Here is a 21,724-nt window from a genome sequence, read left to right as displayed (position 1 = left end):
AACAGTCACCAGCAGTCACCAGTTATTATCAGTTGTTCTGAAACTCCCAAACAGGTTGACGACTCATGAGCAATTAAAACATTCTTTCCCAGCTATTTACAGTCATCTACATAACATCTATAGCAGTGTTAAATCAATCTCGAAGAAGACAGAAAAAAAACCTGTAACTGTTAGAACTAGAAGTCAGGAATAACAAAAGCAAACAGGTTCACAAATTTAAGGAGTGTTTTCTGAAGACGTGATAAATTGACTAGAATGAGGGGGAGACTGGGACACACTCATCTGTGGTTCAAGAACTAAATTGCCAGTGCAGGGCCCAGAGGCAGACAGGATTCAAACAGAATTATTCTTTATGGACACGAATTTATGGACACGAATTGGAATTGTTAAAACATTCCTCACATCAAGAACTATGCTTTCTCTTGACTAAATGGTATTTACATGTAGTACAGTGGAAGATCAAGGAAAACCTGTAAAAAGATTTCCCCAGTGAGAAGCAAGATTTCAGAAACAGGATGTGTACAGAAAATGCACAATAACATCGAGGCAAATACAGTAATGAACTACTACAAAACCAAGGATAAAAAAATTAAAGAATATTTCAAGGTTCATTTCTTAAGATTTATGGCACCACCTGTGAGGTTGTCTTTTAATTAAACAAATTAAAAAATCTGGATTTCTGAGTACACCTTTAGTTTATTTCCGATGAAAAATATGATTTAAATTAGAGTATTTTACAGGAAGTTTTTTTTTTTTTTTTTTTTTTCCCCCAGAGTTCAATTTTGTTCCTAAGAAAAATCAAACAAAACCCTCAGTTTTGTAAATAACTAACTCTAATGTAAGCAACAGTTTAGTGTAAATACCTGCTTTTATAAATGAAACAATCCCATTAAATAATGCACATCAACGGAACTCAGCAGCATTCTACCACTGACATGCTGAAGCTCTTTGTTATAATAAATTAGTAACCAGTAAGCAACAGAAACCTATTCTGTAAAGGTTAACATTCCCCCAAAGTCTTAAATGGCTCAAGACTTTAAACCGTGTGTTGTTTTTTTGTTTGTTTTGTTTGTTTGTTTTGATAGAGATGAAAATTGACAAAACTGAAATTTAAGTCACATACAAAACAATTTTCAGAGGACATTTTTACCAAGTAACTCAGTAAAACCGAAGGTCGGGGGAAGAAAAGAAGGGTTTTCTTCTAAGCATTCTCGTCATCTAAATAAATGAGGAATATATGTTCTTTAGGCTAGTTATTTTTTAGTTCATATTCTGAACTACACAGATATATAGGCAAATTGAGAGATTCATCTTACATATCTGTGACAAACATTTTAAACATAATTGCTAACAATGAAAGTCCAGCATTATTTGTATTGGAGCAAATGAACGTCAAAACAGAGATGCGCTTTTAAAAAAAGAGAAAGGTCCCCAAGTTCAGTGATCTAATGGCAATTAACAGAAAAACGGTAGTAAAGGATTACTTTATTTCGGAGAGTTTCTGTAATATAAAACAAATCCTTTCCAAAATCGAAATGTCTAGCTCGCGATTCTGAAGCAATGCAGCCAAAGTATGGAAAAAGCGTTCATTACTGCAGTCTTCCAGGAAAATCTTTAAGTAAACTGTAAAAGAAAATAGTTAAAAAGTTTAATCACAGCACTTGGCTCATGGAAAACTAAATCATTGATTTATAGCTTTTGAGGGTTTTATATGCGCCTCATGCTGTGCAACCATGAGAACAATGTACTAACTGGGTATATTCTAGGCATGTGATGCAAAAATCAGGTAAAACCGCGAACAAAACTCACCCAAGTTCCTAAGAATTCTGATATTACCAGCACTTGTGGTATTAAAACAAGGCCTATTCCCTTGAGAACAAAGGAAAACAGGACACTGAGCAATTTTAAACTCAGATAAAAAAATCTCATCTTCAACATGTTTATTCAATGCTCCTTTTCTTATGATGACATGAGGAGAACACTAAGCTATGCTAAAAAAACTGACAAGGAAATATTTTAAGCTGCTGCAAAATGACGTACGGAAATAGTACATGTAGACACTGATGACTAGACAGCTTTTCATTATCAAAACTGTCACCGTACCGTTTCAAGACAGGCAGAATCGTAATTGAGAGGTCAGAGTTGGATAAGAACACCTGAATATCAAAACAATTCCTGTAAAATGCTGGATAATTTTTAAACATGGCCATATAGTATAATCTTTTCTATTTCTCCTGCTCCCCAAAACTTAGTCAATTCAGAATAAAGTAAAATCTGTTCCCTTGTGTTATTTCACTCTTGATTCTAATAGTACAGCCTGATTTAGAAAAACACCATAAAGAACATAAGTACCGATTTAATAGGTCACAGAACTGAACACATTTGTTAGGAATCCAACAAAACAAGTCACTATTCACTGCACTCTGCCCTTAGCGTATAAACACACTTGGTATGCCCCAGGATATAGTTACTTCGAATATGCCATTAAATTAATAGTTATTGTAATATTATTCTACTTTTACTGTAGAAGAAGGAGGTCCTACAATTTATTCCTATAAATATCCTTAAATATCTAAAAATGCCTTAAATTCCTTTTTGTAGGTGTAAACAAATACCATATTCTGCTTACTTGGCCATTTCTTTGCTGGCTTGTTCTTACTGGTCTCAATAATACTGTATTATTTTATTATTAAAAATACCGGTCTTAAGGTATCTGAAGAAAACTTTATTAATATATATACACACACATATACATACAGATACACTGTAAAATGTTTTAACTGTGAGGTTTATAAAACAATATAAAAAATACGCTGAGGGAATTTTACCATAAAGCAGAAGAGCCAAAGTGGAAATAATACCTCAAGTTTCACAAAGTTCAATCACATGAAAGCAAACTGATAAAGACATGCATTTAAAGAGATTTTTCCTACATTGTTTATCTATTCATTTTATATATTCATTTCAAATAAGCTTTTGCAGAATAGATTTTAAATCATCACAAATGTACAAAATAAGCATATAATTTAAATGCCTGTCTATCTGATGAACTAGAAGAATAAAAACTGTGTATTTTTACATATTTTTCTGCATCATCTCTGCACAGATTTTGTTTTTATTAACTACTGTAGAAAAACTAACTTGGAATCTATCCGGTCAGGATTTGACACAATTTTAAATAATCTGCAAAAGCCTCCCATAGGAGCCATAAAAAATTGCAGCATTTGGTAGTTACATTAACTTAACTTCATTGGTAGACTGTAATGAACAATGAGCAATTTATCACTGTTGACAGAACTCATCTGAAATTTACCCTCAAAGTGATCAGTCACTCACAGCATCAAGTCTCACCAGCTATTGTCATTCAGAAATTTCTGTTTTATAGCTAAAGCTCTGTCACCTCAGAAAATGAAGACTGTCAGGAACACCAGCTTGAAGTTCATGTTTTAACAAATTAACCATTACGGTTTTGCCTCGTTTCTAATTGCATGTGGATCTGCCAGGAGAGCGGACCAACCCAACAGAGTGATAGAGAGTTAGCTCGTGGAAAAGTTACATAAGGACCACAGAAAAAGAACCAATAACTACACTGAACAGCTTGCTGATGAGCTGCTGTCTCTTACACAGTCACTGGCAAGATTGGAACCATTTGCTGAGTTTAACTGATTCTCGTCGTCAACAGCTGGGCCTGGTAAGAGCCAGTGGTTATAGCACAACGGAGGGCAGGCGAGGTAACAGTCAGTGCAAGGCCCCTCGAGTGTGGATGCCTTCGTGGGTGACCCCGAGTTAAGAGAGCCCAAGGACAGGTCCAGCCCATCACCCAGTACATGTTGACCTCAGGATGGTATCAATTGTTCTTCAGCTTCCTAGATGTGCAAGACCTTTACGCAGCTATGACACAGGATGTACGGGAGGCCACCCTCATTCTTAAATGACCATCACAAACATACACACACAAAAAAAAGCAATAAAAAAGGTTAAAAATAGAACAGGATTCCTTATGTCACAGAAGTAAGTTGGACTGAACAGAAGTTTACAAAGATCAGAAAAGACCAGAACAAAAACCTACACCTTGGAAGCCAGGAACTACCTTTATAACAAGACAGATTGACAGGATTCTGGATGTGAAACACCTGAACCAAACAGGGATGGGGTACATGAAAAGCTGCGTGCCAGTAAAGATGAACAGCAATAAGACTATTAATTCTAATTTGTCATTAAGATACTACGTATAGATAGGAAACAGATGGTACCAATACCTGAACGGTTACATTTGACATGCAACAAGGTTACAAGCAACATGGCAAAATGTGAACTTGTCACAATTTATCTCCATTATTCTTCCAAATCTAGGCATCCAGCAGATCGAAATGACTACTACTAGATAACAGAACATGTACTGTTAGTGGAATTTTTCTTCAAAGTAATGTCAGATACCATCAACCCTGCTTAGGTTTTTCTTTCCCAGTTACTATACCGATCAAAATTATGATGATTAGAAATACTTTAGTGTAAAAAAAATAAATAGATAAACTAACCACACGGTCTTAAAAAGGATGAAAACAACATCAGGTAAATCTTTCTGCCACTTATCTCACTACAAAATGCCTTCTAACTCAACGTTGTTCCATCCCAAGTCAAACACGCTTTCTGTTTTTGCCCCTATAGTACATGGTAACAAAATACCCCAAGCCAACAATATACATTTCACAAATAGCAGCAGTCCCTTCTCCTTCCCTTTTCTGTTCCAAAAAACAATGAATACTTCTTATTTTAAGAAAATTAACAAGGATTGTTCCACATGACACTGGAATGGCTCACTACTTGTGTGTTCATCCAGATTGTTATCAACTGATTCTTTGCCTGTGTCACCTGGAAAACCACTGTGAAGGAGACTATTAACCCTTTTATAGGACCACACCACAGTACAACTCATTGAAACATAACCATCCCTTACAGATGTGCCATTTCCAATTACTTTAAAGTGAAAAATGGCTAGGGGTGAGCTGTTCACATTAGGGGGGTAAAAAAAGATAAAAGTTTATTTATTTATTTATTTATTTTATCTCCACCTGCTAACAGGATTTCATGAAATGGCTGCCCTGGCACAGCCTTACTTCAAAAGAAAATTACTCATTGGCAAAACATCAGCAAGGTAAACCAGTGGAATAAACAGAAAAGCTAAACTAAACATCAAAAAAAATCACACCACTAAGAAAGCAACCAGGACAAGATGTAAAGCTTGGATGCTGACAGTGAGAAGAGACGGACAATTCAGAAACATACTTTATATCTCTAATGAATTTAAATGACAAAAATGAATGCTAATGCTAGATCAGGTTATTTATAGAGAAGCAGCACGTTATTTTTGATTTGGTATTTATGCTTACCTCACCTACTTTCATCATAACTTTGTATGTATTTTTTTCAATTACTCACTTTTATCGTTGTTCATGGCCATCTCAACTAATGCATTAAGTGCAATAAAAAGGAGACATTTTTTGGATATAGTTAAGTGGCTTAGTATGATAGGCACACATCGGTATTGCAAAAATAAGATCTTTCCTTCATCTGTCTTCAAGTCCACGCAAAGGGAATGAAATGCCTGAGTCAGGTAATCCACTGAAAGATAACAGAAAACAGGGAATAAAAATTATGTAATCACAGTTCCATTAGATGATCACAAATACATGAATATTTATCCTAAGAGTTACTGTTGCAGATATATACTAATTAAAAAAAAAAAATTAAATGGCTGAAAATATTAATTTACTTATTTGTTTAAATGCATCTTCTGCCTATTTTTATTCCTTACAAAAATTGTTGTGAGTGGAAAAAAAGACAAGTTACAACTCACAAATTGAGCAAAATATATTTGCAAATATAACACCTTTCTAATCGCTTCCTTAAGAGAGAAAAGAAATCACAAGCTGCATAGTTTGGGACTATATTGGTTTCAACATCTGGGAAGCCTCTAATAAAGGAGTAAAAGGCTCATTCATCTGAATAACTGCAATTACTGCCATGACAGCAACTATTCACATTCCTTTCCATAAAAAGCTGTAGTTTAAATTATATATGCATCCACGTTATATATGCATCCACGTTATATATGCATCCATTTTGGAGAACACTAAATTATTCAGAGAATTTAGATTAAGTGAATCAATTCAGTTTTCTTAATTTCATGATGTCAAATCTTCCTCAGTATCTTGGAATAGCATTGATCATCTGGAGCACAGAAAATTAAGAGTAAGGGAAAAATTTATCACATAGCAAAAGTTTAATTACAGTGCCATCTGCTGGATATTAGCATCTTGAAGGGAACAGGATATATATGTTTAAACTGAATGTGCTGCTTTGTCATCGCTAGATCATTAGACATGTGGTCAGTGATGAAAATTCATACACGGTAAGTTTCAACATAAATTTAACAGGTAATTTTTTTCCATGTTCTATAGGCTCGCAGTAAAAACCGACCATGAGAAGCTAAACTGATTCATTCTGATCAACAGCTTTCATCTGCTTATAGTTAATCTCTGCAATAAGTACTTTTTTTGTATTGTAATTCATTTGCATCATTTTCATCAAACATTTCTAGAAATGTGAGTTTCAATTTCAGGGTAATCATGCTTCACCAAAATATTCTGACTGAAACTATATGATACTGAAATTGAAAATACACTGATTCTTCCCTCCAACAGCTGAAATACTGTATTTGTTTATTAATGGTGACAGGGTGGTCTTCCAGAATGTTTAAATCCTACTTATTCTAAGTACTACCAGTATAAATACTGCACAGGTCAGTATTTTTGTCATCACTTCAAAGAAAACGTTTTTTGTCTTTTCAGGCCCTGTTTGTTTTTAAAGAAACTGCTGCTGAGAAGAGATACTACGGCATCCTGGAAATTGCACAAGCGGAGTAACTCTCATGAACTGAAGCAAAAGTCACTAAGAACTGCGATATCTCCAGACAAGTACGACCTCGTTTGCTTTTGCCTGTTAACAAAATACATTACTATACTGCATCAGCATATGGTAGCATTCTTCAATGCTGATAATGTTTATGGGTAGCCACTTGCAGTGACAGACTTGGTAGGAGAAAAGGGGAGACAGCAGAGAGGTAAGAGCTAGATAGAGTATGAGCTTTACATTAAACTTTGACAAAGCAATGAAATTCTAGAACTGTTCTGAATTTGCTACTGATTTCAGTTTACTGAGGAGCAATTAGCTGTACCATTATATGCAGTGCAGATCTTGACAAACAAATCACTGCTACGGTGATTGCTTGAGAGAATTACCAACATCTCTTTTCCCCTTTGTCACAAAATACGTTGATCTCACTGACATAAATAAAGCATATTAAAATGACCACACAAATTATGACATGAATAATAGCAAGGTTCATACTTGCTTCCCTATATTATGCTTCATCAGGTGGTAAAATTCAAATAAAACATCCTTTACTACTAAAGCATTACAGATGCTACAGTATCATTGAACTGCTGCATTTTGTACATTTGTTTTTTTGTCTGGGCACATACCTGAAAATAAGATTTAAAAAAAAAAAAAAAGAAAAAGAAAAAGATAATTTAAAACAGACATAATAAAAACCAGAACTTACTTCGTTTTGCTGTTCTAAGCACAACCAAAGTTGACAGAAACCTCAAAGGCATAGAGGAGCTTTTAAAGAAATGTGCAGCTTTTGGTTTACTCCGTGTAGACTTTTTAGTCCATTTTTGCATGCTTCCCTTTTGTACTGCGCCTTTGAGGATAACTTCTGCAAGTCTCTCCATTGTTGCTGTCATGCTTGCATCCTGTTTCAAACAACGTGCACATTTAGCGTAAACATTAAAATACATGAAAATCCTGTCTGCTAAGTACGTATGTTCCCCTAAGGATTAAATATTAAATAGCAGATGTCGTGACCGTGTATTGCAATGTAGTCTGTACATGGGATACTACTTTGCGTTCCACAAGCAGTTGAACAACATTAGCACAGGGCCTAGTCAACACACACTTCACAAAGAAACAAGGTAGTCAGGGCCCCTGATATGCTGACATTATTTAATTTGCCTCTGGTTCCAGAATAAAGTCAGTTCAAACTCAGCTTTAATCAGTGCTGCCTACTACACTACCCTCTTTTGTGAAGATGCCTGAAACTAGGTCCTACAAAAGCGTTTACAGAACTAAGGTCTAAACATGACCCTTAAGAATACTGTACAGGTAAGATGTATTGGACTTTTCAAAAACCGGTGCAGAAATATTACTTCAGAATCAAACTCAATAGCATGCTCATTTAAAATACCTTCTCATTAGCACTGGAACCACCAGCTTAGTTCTATTCAGTTAGACACTGAGTAGAGAACAAAGAAATCAAAATACCGTTGCTACTTTGCCACACGTTGCCATCAATTTCAACAAATCTCATGCATAAAGCGAACAAAAATATATTTCTTTTCCTAGTTCACAAGTTTTGTAAGCACATATGGAAAATACCATTTCTGAGATGCTACACACTACTGCAACAAAGATCACATATGTGTGCAAAAATATGTTTACAGACACGGTGCAAAATATTACAACGAATGTGAGAAAGTTAATTTGGTGAGAATTAGTTTTTCATTTGCTATGTATCTGTGGTAGGCATTTATGCTTTGCAAAGACAGCAAAGTTTCTTTTATATATACTCCCTGAAAATATCTACTTTTCATACTCATTTATAATACAAAATATCTCTTGGGAATTTACCTGACTACCAGTGTCTATCTGCCTTAGAGACCAGTAGATAAATTGAATCACAGACATATGTAGTTTAGGATCCACAAATGGCATCCACTGGAGCTGTCCAGTGACCATAGGCAAAAGCTGTAAAAATACAGAATGGCAAAGTTACGTGCAGTATACGAACTTACAGTACAAGCTAACCACAAGTAAAAAGCAAACTAAGCAAAACTAAACCAAACTAAAATCAACGTATTCCCGGAGTTTAACAGACTACATGTACAAATACTCACTGGGCAGATCTGGTACAGGTAACAGAATTATATACTGAATTTACATTTTACACAGGTTTACACAAAAAGTGGAAAGACATTGTGTGAGCTCAAGCTCTGAAGTCTAATACCAAGGGCTACAAATTTTAGATAGAATAATAATTAAACAAACAAACAAACAAACAAACAAACAGAAAAAGCAGATTTCCTGAACGCTTCACTGATTTCCAAGCCTCGGTATCCCAAAAAAGCGTTACAAGTATAGCACGGTATCATCTTTTATAAGACATAACTTGAACTTTTAATACCTAGTATCAGCACTAAAATACTTTAAATTAGACGTGTGTGTCTCCTTAGGAAAAAGGAATTACATACAGTATTACAGATAAAACACGAGATAAATTATCAGCTGAGAAAAGTGACTTAAAATAGAAAGACAGGTGGAATCTCAAGGTCAGACTGCACACTACACATTTCCTTAAAAATGATCTGTATAAATATCTGTATGAAAAATTATCTATTACATCTCACTGTTGGAATTAATACTGAAGGATTAACTGCTGTTTTCTTTTAATTCATGTATTCAAAGCGTGTGTAAAACAGGCAGACCTGTTACACTCAGAAATAATACAAAGAATCTTAACATTTCAACCTAAACAAATTCAAATGCCTTTACCTTCATACAATTTTCTAGAGTGTAGTTTTCTTTAGCACACTGAGGTTTCTCACTGCCCTCTCTCTCTTCTTGTATTTCTATTTTGCTAAGGTGTTGGTCTGAGATCCAGTCCATAAGAATAGTTAAGGGGTCGTAAACTTTTGAAATCCGTAGTAACTGTAACACATCCACAACATCAGTTATTTCAGTTTTCAAGTCTATGATTTTCTAAACCACAATACCAATAGACTAAAATATACGAGTACATTAGTAATACGCACATGCTTTATTTTGTGCTTAAACAAATGTTTATGAAAGCCTTGGGAAGAGATTTTCACATACAAAATCACTCTATTTTATAATTCTAACTAAATGGATCATAGGAGAAAGAAAATATTTAATGATCTGTGCATGATCCTCATTTTAATACATTTAATACACTCCTTTGCTTTATTTCATACAATCTACTTAGGCTAAATTTTAACTGTGTAACTAGCATTGTTGGAAGAATAAAGATTTCGTGAAATTGTCATTCTGTCCCTCTGCTACAACTGTACAGAAAAGCTCTGTGAAAGGTATCCAGACGTTCCTGAAGACAAACTACACGAACATCTCTCTAAAACCTTCACAAGTTTTCTTGTATCTACCTTCAGACAACTGTTCTTCTCTTCACTCAGAATTCTAACTACTGATACTGCTCATATATCACTTGCGACTGTGAGAAAAGAATATGGGGCAAACTATAACCGCCATTTAAATATAAGTAGCATACTCTATGGATACAACAAGCATCCTGATCATCATGTAAGTCCTCTATGAATACTTCAGTTTGCACAAAAGAGAAAGAGAAAGAAAGATTTTACTGAGACTAGGAAGCAGATGATTTTAATCATACTCAAGACCATCAGAACTGCAATTCACTGAAGGAGCAACGGTCAAAAGAGTTTAGGCAGCAATTTGCTTGTCAGCACTTAGGTCAGATTTAAGTCAAGTGAGAAGAAAACTTTAACGTTGTATTCTTGTGAACCACTGTCTCAGCGTGCCTTTAAGAACAGAGAAAATACTCCTTTAATTAACACTTTCAAAAATAACTAACTCTAAAGTCTTTAATACTGCAAAAGCTCTGAGAGACTAAATTTCATGTACTAGAAAACGAAGCAGAAAGTATTTACAACCATTCACACAATTCTTGTCTTAAAGAAACAAAATCAGCAATTTTGCAAACAACTTGTTCAAACATTTAAAATTGTTGACTGTAACTTGCAAAGCTACTTATAAACTTGACTGTACTGCTTGACTACTTGACTGTAACTCGTAAAGCTAGTAACAGGAAATAATTAATCTTGCCTGGGTTTTTAGCAATTCGTTATTTTCCCTCAGAGAGTTAAGCGATGACCTCAGTTCGTTATTTTCATCAGTTCGTTATTTTCATCAGTCATTTTTCTCAAGGTTTCTCTCAGTTGGCTCATTTTTGTCTCATGCTGCTAGAGAAATATCAAATTTTAAAACGTGATTAACAAGAGAGTCTTTTTAGAAATAATTCTCAACTAAGTTCCATTTCAGTGTTAAAAAACAGGACAAACTTTCAAAGATCAAATTTGTAATTCTTCATGGTCCAATCTGCACATACCACCAGTAGTGAAGAAAGCAACATCCACACCACATATTAAGAAGAAATATAAAGAAAATGGGAGCCATGGTGTACAGCCTATGGATCTTGTTTTTTTTTTTCCAGAAAATACCTAGATCTTCTCATTGATCCTCTTGTACATTCCTCAGTTAAGTCAGGTGTGGGAAAGAATTGTGAATGAAAACAAATGTCAAAGCTTTTGTTTACACTTAGCTCTTTTTTCTTTTAGCATCCATTTTAACCACAAATATGCCCAATTCTCCCGTTTTTGAATCTTTCAAATATTCTAACTATTCACTGCTGATAGTTAAGACGCTTTAGTTCACGTGTACTTAAACACCTGTCCTGCAATGTCCAGGAATGTATCCAATACGTGCTACATTTCATCGAATTGGAAAAAAATAATTGTGAAACTCAAGATAGTAATCTTTTAATATTTGTTATTATTATTAGTCCACAATATAATTTAATACCAGTACATACCATTAAAATATAAGCAAAAACAGACAAAAGAAACCGCAACAAAGGAAAATTGAAGTGACAATTACTTGTAACAGTCAAAAACCTGCGTGCCTTGAAAAAGAAACCAAGGAATATGTCTTTTTTCCCCTTCACTGGAAATTTGAAATATAATTAAATATTTTCCAGCAGATTCTGGAAAAAAAAAAACCAACACTGAGGCTTTGAAGCCGAGTATAAAACAAATGTTTTCAGAAAGTAACGTTCCATTTCTCAGAAACCGTGAGAATCTTCTATGTGAAAATAGCTTTTTGTTCAGAAGTGTTGTCTTCTGCACTAGGAATTCAACCATCCACTACATTTTCTTAAGCCTCACTCTCAGACTGTTATCATGCTGCAAAAAGGACTTAAGCGGTAAATATAGAAATGATCTCATCAACAAAGAAAATGCTACAGATAGGCTCCAAACGGAGTGCTCAATTACTTCCATTGAAAAGGCCAAACCTTTAGAGTTAACCAAGCCTAGGAAAAGCTTGCCCAGCTTGGGATGGAACAGGAGCAAGGTGGCTTGAAATTGACCATAAACTTTCAAAACAGTCAGGGACAGCAGAATTATAAGTGAAAGGTTTTGAGAGGAAAAAAAAAGAATTAATATTCTCAATTTCTCCAAACCACATTACACAATGCTTTATAAGGCTTGCATATTTGGGGTTTTGACAATAATTTCACAGTTCTTCAGGGATTTGGCAATAATTTCACAGACCACAGGGCTGTTGTAGGTGGTGCCAGGATGTCTAAACCATCCAATTCCATTATCAAATCGGGTACCATCTGTATCATAATAAAGTGCATCACTTCATTCCTGCCAAATGTTTGTCTAGTCTGTTCCGAAGACCTGCAAATACTGGAAGCACCAGTCTTACTGACCTCTCTAACCCAGTGGTTAACTGCTTCATTTTAATCTAGTTTTCCCAAATTTCAACAGTAATCTGTACCTACACATCCCACAATTCATTGCACCATTCTGAACTGGAAACCACACCAAACTCACTAACAACAGTTTGGCACTTTTTATGCTAAATCTTTCATTTGGGGGTTTCAAACACTTTAAAGAAATAAGCATTATATCCAGCAAACATATGATGGCTTAAGAAAACTACAAGCAAGTTAAAATGTATGGGGAGCAATAAGAATCACTAAGTAAGTTATTGTACTTTTTTCATAGTTCCAAGTACTGCCTAAACGTCTTCATCAGCATCTTTTATTGCAGCGAAAGCTGCTTCACATCTGTGAAGCAATTCTTCTCGCTCAACTAGAGCACGTTCTCGTCTCTCAAGTTCCAGTGCATATTTCTCCTGTGCTGAACGCTCCCTCTATACCAAGGAAAAAAAATGTTGAAACGCCTTCGAAACACATGAAATTACCGATTTATAGTGAACTAGAATTCTTTCCTCTGCAGATATGCTTAGGTTTTGTTTTTAATTATAGTGTTACACAATAGCTGACTAATTAGAAGTATCCTAATGGCCATCTACATTCAATTGGATTTGCGGCAGGACTGCTTGGCCTTCCAAAATGCAGAATTCAACTCTGCATGGCTGTTCAAGTAACAGCATAGACAATTAAAAGTAGGATTTTGTTTCCAGAAGTTTTGGATAATGCTATTATCTGTAAGACAAAAGAGTCCAGTGCCCTAAACACTAGATTGCTGTATTGTTTCTTCAGTTAGTGGAAAGCACCTCTAGGAAAGTGGTGAGAAAAAAGATACGCACAATTCTTTTCATCTTGGATGGTGCAAAAGACAGTCCCAGCAGGAAATCTAGCAGAAGCACAGAAGCTGTTACAGAATAAAACCAATGCAGGTTTGGGAGCTCTTTAGTTAGTGGCCCAAGCCTGCTGGTGGATAAACTATTGGGAGTCACCAGCAGCAGAAAAGTAAAGGCAGAAGGGATGGTCTTCACAGAAGATCAAGTCAAGAGGGCAAGTGCTCTTGAATGCCCAGAGTGAAGAGCATAGTTTCAGGTGCTGTCAGGAAAAGCAGTGCTTGCAGGTGTTTCTCTCCATGCCAACACCGCATCACAAGACACAACTCTTGGAATAATAGCACTGTGTTCAAACTCCCTTCAGCAGAGCAAATATCTGATCTAACCACTACCCATGTCATTACCAAGTCAGTGAACTAATTTAGGGGAAGAGGTGGATGATGACAGTGATATAGTTAGTAATTTCTGAATTCTCTGTCAAAAGTGAGAATCTTTGTAACATTACTGATCATTACAAAATGTCTGAGGCCATTACAGTTCCTACCTGGAGATTCTGACGGGCGACTTGCAGTTCGCTATTACTCTGACTTTTACCCAAATGGGATGGTAAGGTGTTATCTGTGGAGAAAAAGAACACACTTTACATTAAAAATATAGTCTTAAATAAATAAAGACTGCTTATCCAAACCAGCGAAAGTGTATTTTAAGCGTTTACAGCGACCAGCATAAAGCAAGACATATTGAAATGAAAAAGTAATCTCCTAAAGAATTACGGAGAAATGCTCAAAGTTTTGTTCCATGACTTGTTTGAATCAATCTATGCACGGACTGAAACATGAGGTAGCCAAAGTTTCCTTTTTGTTATGGCTTCAGGAAAGTGATTAACTGCTGAATAGACCCGGACCTCTCCTATTTCCCGTTGAGTGAAACACTTCAGAACTGCAATTTAACAAATTGCTACTGAGTAAATTAAGAGGAATTTAGTTGTATACAATGAGAATTGATGTACAATAGTCACAGTTTCTCTGTTAAGAATTTAGTTTAGAATAAAGAGAAGCCAGTCCACCATTTAGGGAACCTGAGCACTTTCATTTCTGATAAAGGCTGCCTCACACTCGACTCTAAAAATACTAATAGATACGCCTCTTGCTCGAATATTTAGTCCTACCTAACCGACTACATTAGCAATGAGCGTGAGCACCCATATAGCCCCAATGCAAATTCCTTTTTGTCATTCCTGGTCCTCCCTTGTTCTGTCTTGAAGACCCAAGTGTACATCTTTGGCACAAATGACGATAACACAAACATTACTGCCCATTGTTCCAAACCAGTATTAGTCCGACACTGCCATTATTACAGAGCTGAATTCATTCTTAGGTGGTTAGAAACATATTCGGAGCCTATATTCATAGGTCACATAGGAAGACAGACCTGCCTTCCCATTGACGCTTACCGATGTCCAAACACAAAGAGCTAAACAGGCAGCAGCAAATGAAAACGGATCAGAACAGACTAGAGAACACAGAAAGGATAGAAGTAGGGAAGTATGTGACAGATTCTTAAGAACCAAGCATAACAATACTGCTTCTCAGCAACATGTTACAGCATAAATTGAAACTCCTTACATATTCACTCCTCTTTTGGAGTGATTAGGGCCATACTAGCTGTTCAGTGTTGCTATCTGTCTCTTACTGCAATACGAAGTATTTCTAGAAGAACCTCTGGTACAGACAGTCATGTTTATGCTGAGTTTCAGAGAGTAACGCCTCTTACCAACATCATATTTATGAAGTTCCGCTAGCGATGGTGCTTTACAATCCAGCAACTGCTCCTATTGAACATGAAGGCAACGCATTAATATTTCATCTTGCATGTGGGCCTTTTCAACAACTACATTAACAGACAACTCTTGCCTCCACCACACAAACTACATTACTTAAACTATTAAAGCTGAAAAGCTTCCAGTTATTACGAAGCTTAATGAAACACTCAAACATTTAAAATAGGGAAAAAAAATCAGAATTTGTCTCTTATGGATGGCATGTTCAGCTTGTGAAACCATTTGGTTCAAAGGCAGCATACCTGCCACAGAATAGCCTGTCTAAAACAAACATCTTAAGACTAAGTGTCATTGCTGCTGTGTTACACAAAACTAATACCTGTGCAAAAGTCAGACTGTGCGACTGAAGGCTTTTACGCAGCCATCGAGAGTTAGAGCATTCCTTACTTTCTGCTCTATTTAATCCAAATTTAGAAAACAAACAAGCAGCATAGAGGGCAAGGAAGTCTGAGTTCTCAGGCCTGATACCTTCCTGCCACTCACACAATAAATAGAGAACTGCCTACCTAGTCTTAACTTCTTGGATGTGACTACTAACATGATTTTCCTGCATTTTTGAAGACTGTCAACCCTGAAACCTTGACAAGTGTACGAAAGCCTGCAGTTGCAGTTTTCTTGAAAGCTAGACCGAAGTGTCAAATGGCAGAGAAATTAACATTTCTTTAAATAGAAGAATAGGAAATCTAGAAAAATAGAATACATTCTAGAAGAATTACATCTAAAGAATATTAATTCCATTAGATTTAAGACTCAAGATTCTAAAATAATTTAGCCAGGAAGTTTTACAGAAGATGACACGGGAAAAGTGCTCCTCCAGTCAGACGCTAGAAGCTTCTGAACGTCACAGAACAGAGGTTGGAAATTGGCATTTACCTTCAACTTGTAAACAGCAGGGCTTCCAGGAAACAACTTAGCAGATTTTTCAACCCAGTATTTTGCTCTTTCATCAGTGACGGCATTATTGCACAGTAACTCCGCTATCTTCAGTACTAGATCTTTCTGCATTGGGTTCAACTCCACAGAACGCTAGTTTTCCCCATGCACGCACACTGGAAAAAAAGGCAGGAAAAAAAAGGTAACTTGATCTTGCAATCCACACAGAATGGGAAAGAAAATTATAACTGTCATTGAAAAGACACAGGTATTCAAATTAGACAGATCTATTAGTAAATACTTTTTGAATGAGTTAAGAAAGACCTCAGTTGCTAAATGCATCACTAGTCTACAGCACCCAGATACATCTGCTGCAACTCAAAAGAGCAAAAATTCAGAAAAGAAAGAATTTCCAAGGGAAAAAACGCAGAAGCCAGCTACTCTGCCCCCACCACCAGCTATACGCAGGCAGCTGGACTCTTACGTACCTTTAGTCTAACTCCATATAGACATTTTTGAAGAAATATATAATTAAGTCACACCCTACGACAAGCTGGGATGTATTGGCAGCAAAACTTTTGAGCACATCCTCTCCCTCCCCAAAACCTGAACAAAGGCATTCTGATGGTGAATTTTTCATTGGGCAATCATACAAATAAATGTCAATTATGTTCGCCCTGCCCCATCTCACACCCCCCCAAACAAAACCCCCCAAAAAAGCAATAAATACGAACAACTAGAAAACACCCTAGGTCTAGTCTTCCAGTAGCAACTAGATTACTGCTGTCACCTGAGCCCTTGCTAAGAATCTGTCACTGCTGTCAAATTCCCTAATCCAAAGGGCAATGTAAGATATGGAAAGAATTTAGTAGCAGCTAGCACAAAGACCCAGTCTAGGTCACAAAAGAATCATCTTAAAAAAAAATACTGATGAAGCAAAACACATCAAATGAAGAATCCCCTCTGCAGTACGTCATATACACCTTTGGCAACAGAAAGCATACATATTACACTTTTTCCACAAACATGTTTTCTTCTATGCATTTAAGAAAAGTCCAGAACAGAATGATTTTAAAAGTCCCTTTACAATGGATTAAAGCAGGACATCGGAGGTCGGTGGAGTACTTACCCTGTAACATCCAAAAGCTTTTTCTATGTTGTCCTCAGCTTCATAAATTTGTCCAAGAAATCTGTGTGCTCTCGCATCTCTCTTTTGCACACTGAGGTATGTAGATATATACCTATGGAGCAGGAAAAAAAGGATCAATATTCCTCAATAATACGAGTCCCTCTGTCCTCCCCCGCCCCCCCCCAGTGTCCACGGAAGCGGGGCAGGAATTTAACATGTGATACAGGAAATGCAGTCATGGTTGGTTCCAGATACCTGGTCTGGATCTTAAAGTACAGAACAACATTATTTTTACATGTACAGACGCTACTTATTTGCCACCAAGTATTGGTATTTACTAAAAGAGAAAGAAACTGTAACTGTAATTACTTCATAATACAATGGAATAAAAGCCATTTCAAACAGCAAGTTTTTCAATATCAAGCAACTAATTATCTAAGTTGCTGTTTTATAAAGATTTAAACAGCACTTGATACCCACATCTACTGCTACTGGAAAGCAGCATGATAGTGATCTTGATTTCTCCAGTCTACTTCATATTCACTTAGCTTTTCTAAAGTACTTTAGAGAACAGAATAGCAGAATACAGCAACGCGTATTACCTTTTAGCAAGTTCATACTCCTTTACTTCAAAATACAGCTTAGCGAACTGGAATCCTTTCAACGATTTCTGAACGGAAAACACACAACAAGCACATTTTAGATGTACAACACTTTCAAAGTAATTGCATAGGAAGACCCTTCTGATACTTTTTGAGAGACTGAATTTAATAACTAGTTATCAGCTCCAGTCCGCTCCTCATACCCAAAGTTTTGTTTCTGAAAGATGTGGGATTTGGAAAACAATGCTTTTCCAGTAACTGGCCAAGGCTACCAACGTGAAATCGAGGCGGCTGCTGCGCTGAGGGACCGGGGCGGGCGGAGGGGGTTAATGGGAACAACGGCGGGGCCTCGTCCCGTGCTGTGGAGCTGAAACGGGGACGAGCAGACGAGCAGGGGAGAGGCTCGCTGTTGGGTTACAGCTCCGTGTAACGCAGGCACGGGTCGAATCTGTGCGCTAGGGGCGTGCAGGGTAATGCTTGTGTAAGCAGCGTTCCCTGGAGAGGCTGAGGGAAGGGTTGCTCTCGCTAGCCTCAGAAGTAAAGCATGATATGAAGATATAGCGCGTGACAGAAACATGTGATGTCTATAGTCATCTCTAACTGCATATATGAACAGCAAGTCGGCTGTTCTGAAAAAAATACTGATAGTCCTGGCGCCGAGCTGTAAGAGAGAAGTTAAAAAGAACTTACCCATGCACGTTCCCCCTCTGCACCACAGCTTCCCAGATAACACTCCAGGAGATGGTTGTCACGAAAAGTTACCAGCCACTTTAACATACCATGTACAAAAACAACGTGGGTCTGGAAGGTAATCTCCCGAGCAAGTATGAACTAAATCCTGTGGCAGACTGCACATAAGAACTGCTCTTTACCTTTCAAAGTACTCAAGTGCCCAAGAGCCTGCAGACAGCACAAAACAGCATCCACCTGACCAGCACCTGCCCAGCTGCCTCAGCTTCCTCACTGCTCATCAGAGGAAGAATGACATTTCAAAGGCCTTCCGTCTACTGACCATCAACATCAATTAGCACGTTCAAAATAAGTACACAACGCGATGCAAATTGCTCTTCAGCAAGCCAAAGTGAAGACAATAGTTATTTTGACAAGACTAAGATTTAATTTGTAAAATTTGACATTCCATACAAATATGTCATAACACAAATACACCCAAAATATGCCAGTGTCTGAACTTATTTAACATGCAAAAAAAATCAATTAGAACACATAAAAAACAACCATAAGCTGCAATTTTACATTTATACATCAGAAGTGTCCTTTTTAAGGAAGTGGAAATAATTAATCAATAACATCTAAATACTGATTTATACTGCTAGAACATCTGTATACTCAAAAGCCAGAATTCTCTATTTGCCCACAGTCTGTAATGACAACTCTTCCACTTACTAACCCGTTGGGAGAACCAAAGGATTCGAGCTTTTTCACAACATCCGTTCCATCTGTCACAAAACCAAACACCACGTGTTTAAAGTCCAAGGCTTCTACTGTTTTGAGTGTTGTGAAGAACTGAGAGTTATTCGTAGCCCGACCCCTATTTGCCATCGACAGCAATCCAGGACCCATGTGCTTCACTTCAAAGCTCTCTTCTTCAAATGCATCTCCATAAATTGACCGTCCACCTGTTCCATCATGGTTAGTTACATCACCTCCCTTCAAAAAAAAGCACAGCGTTTACTTTCAAGTCCCAAAGAACAAGATCATCACGAACATCGTGATGTTCAAGAACATCGACCAATAGCACAGTTACATTCTTTCCAAAATAAGAGTTTTTGTGCAAAAAACACAGGTAAAACCTCATTCTTAGTTATCACAAGTACTATAGTTACTTGGATATAAGGCTTTCCACCTTCAGCAGATTTGCTCGTGGTAACAAAGCATTACTGGAATGTTCCTCGTTTATCCTGAACACAGCATTTTATCTTTGTTCCACATGGCAACTACTCTAAGCGGGTCATTCCCACTTTCTGCTTCCTGCTTCACTCGGCCCTTACAACTGGCAACCACGATTATCTCTATTCTCACTTAGTCCCTGCAGGCACAAAACTGACCACCCAGAAAAAGTCATGGTACCACTGATCAGAACTTTCCTGCTTTTGTGCAGAAAGTTTAAAGAAAAGAACAACGAGAGTCATACTTCAGATTCACTTAATACCCAGTCAAGACTGGAGAGTTTTTCACTCTGATGACAAGCCATTTGTATATTGCTATCCATTTCTGAATTTGGAAACGATTGTGCCCTGCCTTGAGGGATGTAGCATTATGCAAAAGCATTCTTGTAGCATGTAAGGAATTCAGTTTATTTTACCTGTTTTAAGTCATTATACCTCCTACTGAATATTTGGAAGACTTTTAGGAACGAAGGGAAGGTATACGTGAGCAGATACCGATCTCCTATGCCTTCAGAAATTATGGGGATACTTTTTGAGAGACTGAATTTGATAACTAGTTATCAGCTCCAGTCCGCTCCTCATAACCAAAGTTTTGTTTTTGAAAGATGTGGGATTTGGAAAACAATGCTTTTCCTGTAACTGGCCAAGGCTACAAACGTGAAATTGAGGTTACTGGTGAAGCAAGCAACAAGCCTTAATACTTGTGACATTTCACAACCACTTCTTACTGAAGAGTGTAGAAGAAGTAGAAGAAGAGAGTCTGCTACATTTAAAGTACAGCCTGTTTTTTTCCCCCAATGTAACAATGTTGCAAAAAGAACCCCTAAAATCTGACAGAGTAAACAAAAAAGATGGTACTTAGTCCTGGTCTAGTACATATCACTCACAACTGTTTCAAGATAGGTAAAATGTTTTCTTCCCACCTAAGAAATCCCACCTACTCTCAGTTTATATACAAAATGCATCAATACAGTAATTTATTTCTGATGTCATCAGTCTGAGATAGCTTGAACACACTTGTTCTGTGTTGCAGCCCCAACCCTCCCCTCACGACGCCGGCCACCCCCCTAGCCCCCCACCCCACCCGGGACCCCACCGGGACCCCACCGGGACCCCCTCCGCCTCCCCCCCCGCCGGCCAAGGGAAGCGGCGAGGCCTCGCTCACCTCTCTCCGAGAAGCCGCAGAGGCCTGCACGGAGGCGACACAGCGCTCCACCTCGGCCTTGCTGCGCCTCAACATGGCGACCGCAGCAGCGCCGAGCCCGGCCGGGCTCCGCTCCGCTCCGCTCCGCTCCCGTGCCGCGCCGCGCCGCCGCAGCGGCACAAACAAACAGCTCCAGGCGGGGCACCGGCCGCGCCCTAGGAACGCCGCGCACGCAGCGCGCTACGCACACTGCGCACACTGCGCACGCCCCCGCTGAATGCGCAGGAGCCGTTGCCACAGTGCGGGGAGGGGAGGGGCGAGGCTGTGACGCATGCGCGGGGCGGCCGCTGGGGCTCCCTGACAGGGCTTTAGGAACTGAGTTTGCAAAGGGTCCCTCAGAAAGTAGCTGGGAGCAGCCCTGAAGACGCGCAGGCTGCAGAGTTTGAGACACGAGCTGTAACTTATTCTTTTGGATTGATTGATTTAATTTTGTAAGCCGTAAGGCGGTTGCCCCGCGGCTTGCTGGAGGTGTGCCCCTCTCGCTTTTCTGCAAGTTCCAGGCACTTTGGTCAAATGGAGGCCACTGGGCTGTCCCCAAATGGTGTGATATCTCTGTGGACAGGCTGCGTTAAAAATTCATCCCCTCCTCAGTCTCTAGCGTCCCACTGACATGCACAAGTTTCCTGCTGGACCTAAGCACTACCCACATCTCCACAACTCCTCCCG

The 21,724-nt window shown here is 38.0% G+C and overlaps 2 protein-coding genes across 3 annotated transcripts; both read right to left on the bottom strand.

The window, feature by feature from the left end:
• Positions 1 to 332: 332 nt before the first annotated feature.
• On the bottom strand, positions 333 to 18,724 carry LOC140002874 (uncharacterized). The gene is made up of 12 exons (XM_072040417.1): positions 18,638 to 18,724; positions 17,948 to 18,015; positions 17,346 to 17,457; positions 16,217 to 16,342; positions 15,196 to 15,334; positions 14,048 to 14,121; positions 12,985 to 13,113; positions 9,673 to 9,879; positions 8,752 to 8,868; positions 7,625 to 7,817; positions 5,440 to 5,622; positions 333 to 1,623 (listed from the first exon to the last, which is right to left on the bottom strand). The coding sequence occupies exons 1-12, from the start codon at positions 18,722 to 18,724 to the stop codon at positions 1,481 to 1,483; spliced, it is 1,578 nt and encodes a 525-aa protein (XP_071896518.1). The 3' UTR covers positions 333 to 1,480.
• LOC140002987 (peptidyl-prolyl cis-trans isomerase F, mitochondrial-like) lies at positions 16,355 to 21,311 on the bottom strand. 2 transcript variants are annotated; one of them, XR_011810830.1, is made up of 4 exons: positions 21,020 to 21,311; positions 17,948 to 19,615; positions 17,346 to 17,457; positions 16,355 to 16,369 (listed from the first exon to the last, which is right to left on the bottom strand). XR_011810830.1 is itself a non-coding variant. In XM_072041404.1 (2 exons), the coding sequence occupies exons 1-2, from the start codon at positions 21,092 to 21,094 to the stop codon at positions 19,295 to 19,297; spliced, it is 396 nt and encodes a 131-aa protein (XP_071897505.1). In that variant the 5' UTR covers positions 21,095 to 21,291; the 3' UTR covers positions 19,042 to 19,294. The 2 variants fall into 2 exon arrangements, 1 of the variants encoding a protein (XP_071897505.1); XM_072041404.1 differs by lacking the exons at positions 16,355 to 16,369; positions 17,346 to 17,457 and having other exon boundaries at positions 19,042 to 19,615; positions 21,020 to 21,291.
• Between the last annotated feature and the right edge of the window lie 413 nt (positions 21,312 to 21,724).

The sequence above is a fragment of the Anas platyrhynchos genome, chromosome 7, assembly GCF_047663525.1.
Source record: "Anas platyrhynchos isolate ZD024472 breed Pekin duck chromosome 7, IASCAAS_PekinDuck_T2T, whole genome shotgun sequence".
Lineage (NCBI taxonomy): Eukaryota > Metazoa > Chordata > Aves > Anseriformes > Anatidae > Anas > Anas platyrhynchos.
Note: the sequence above shows the minus strand (reverse complement) of the source record. Positions and strands in the feature narration are given on the sequence as shown.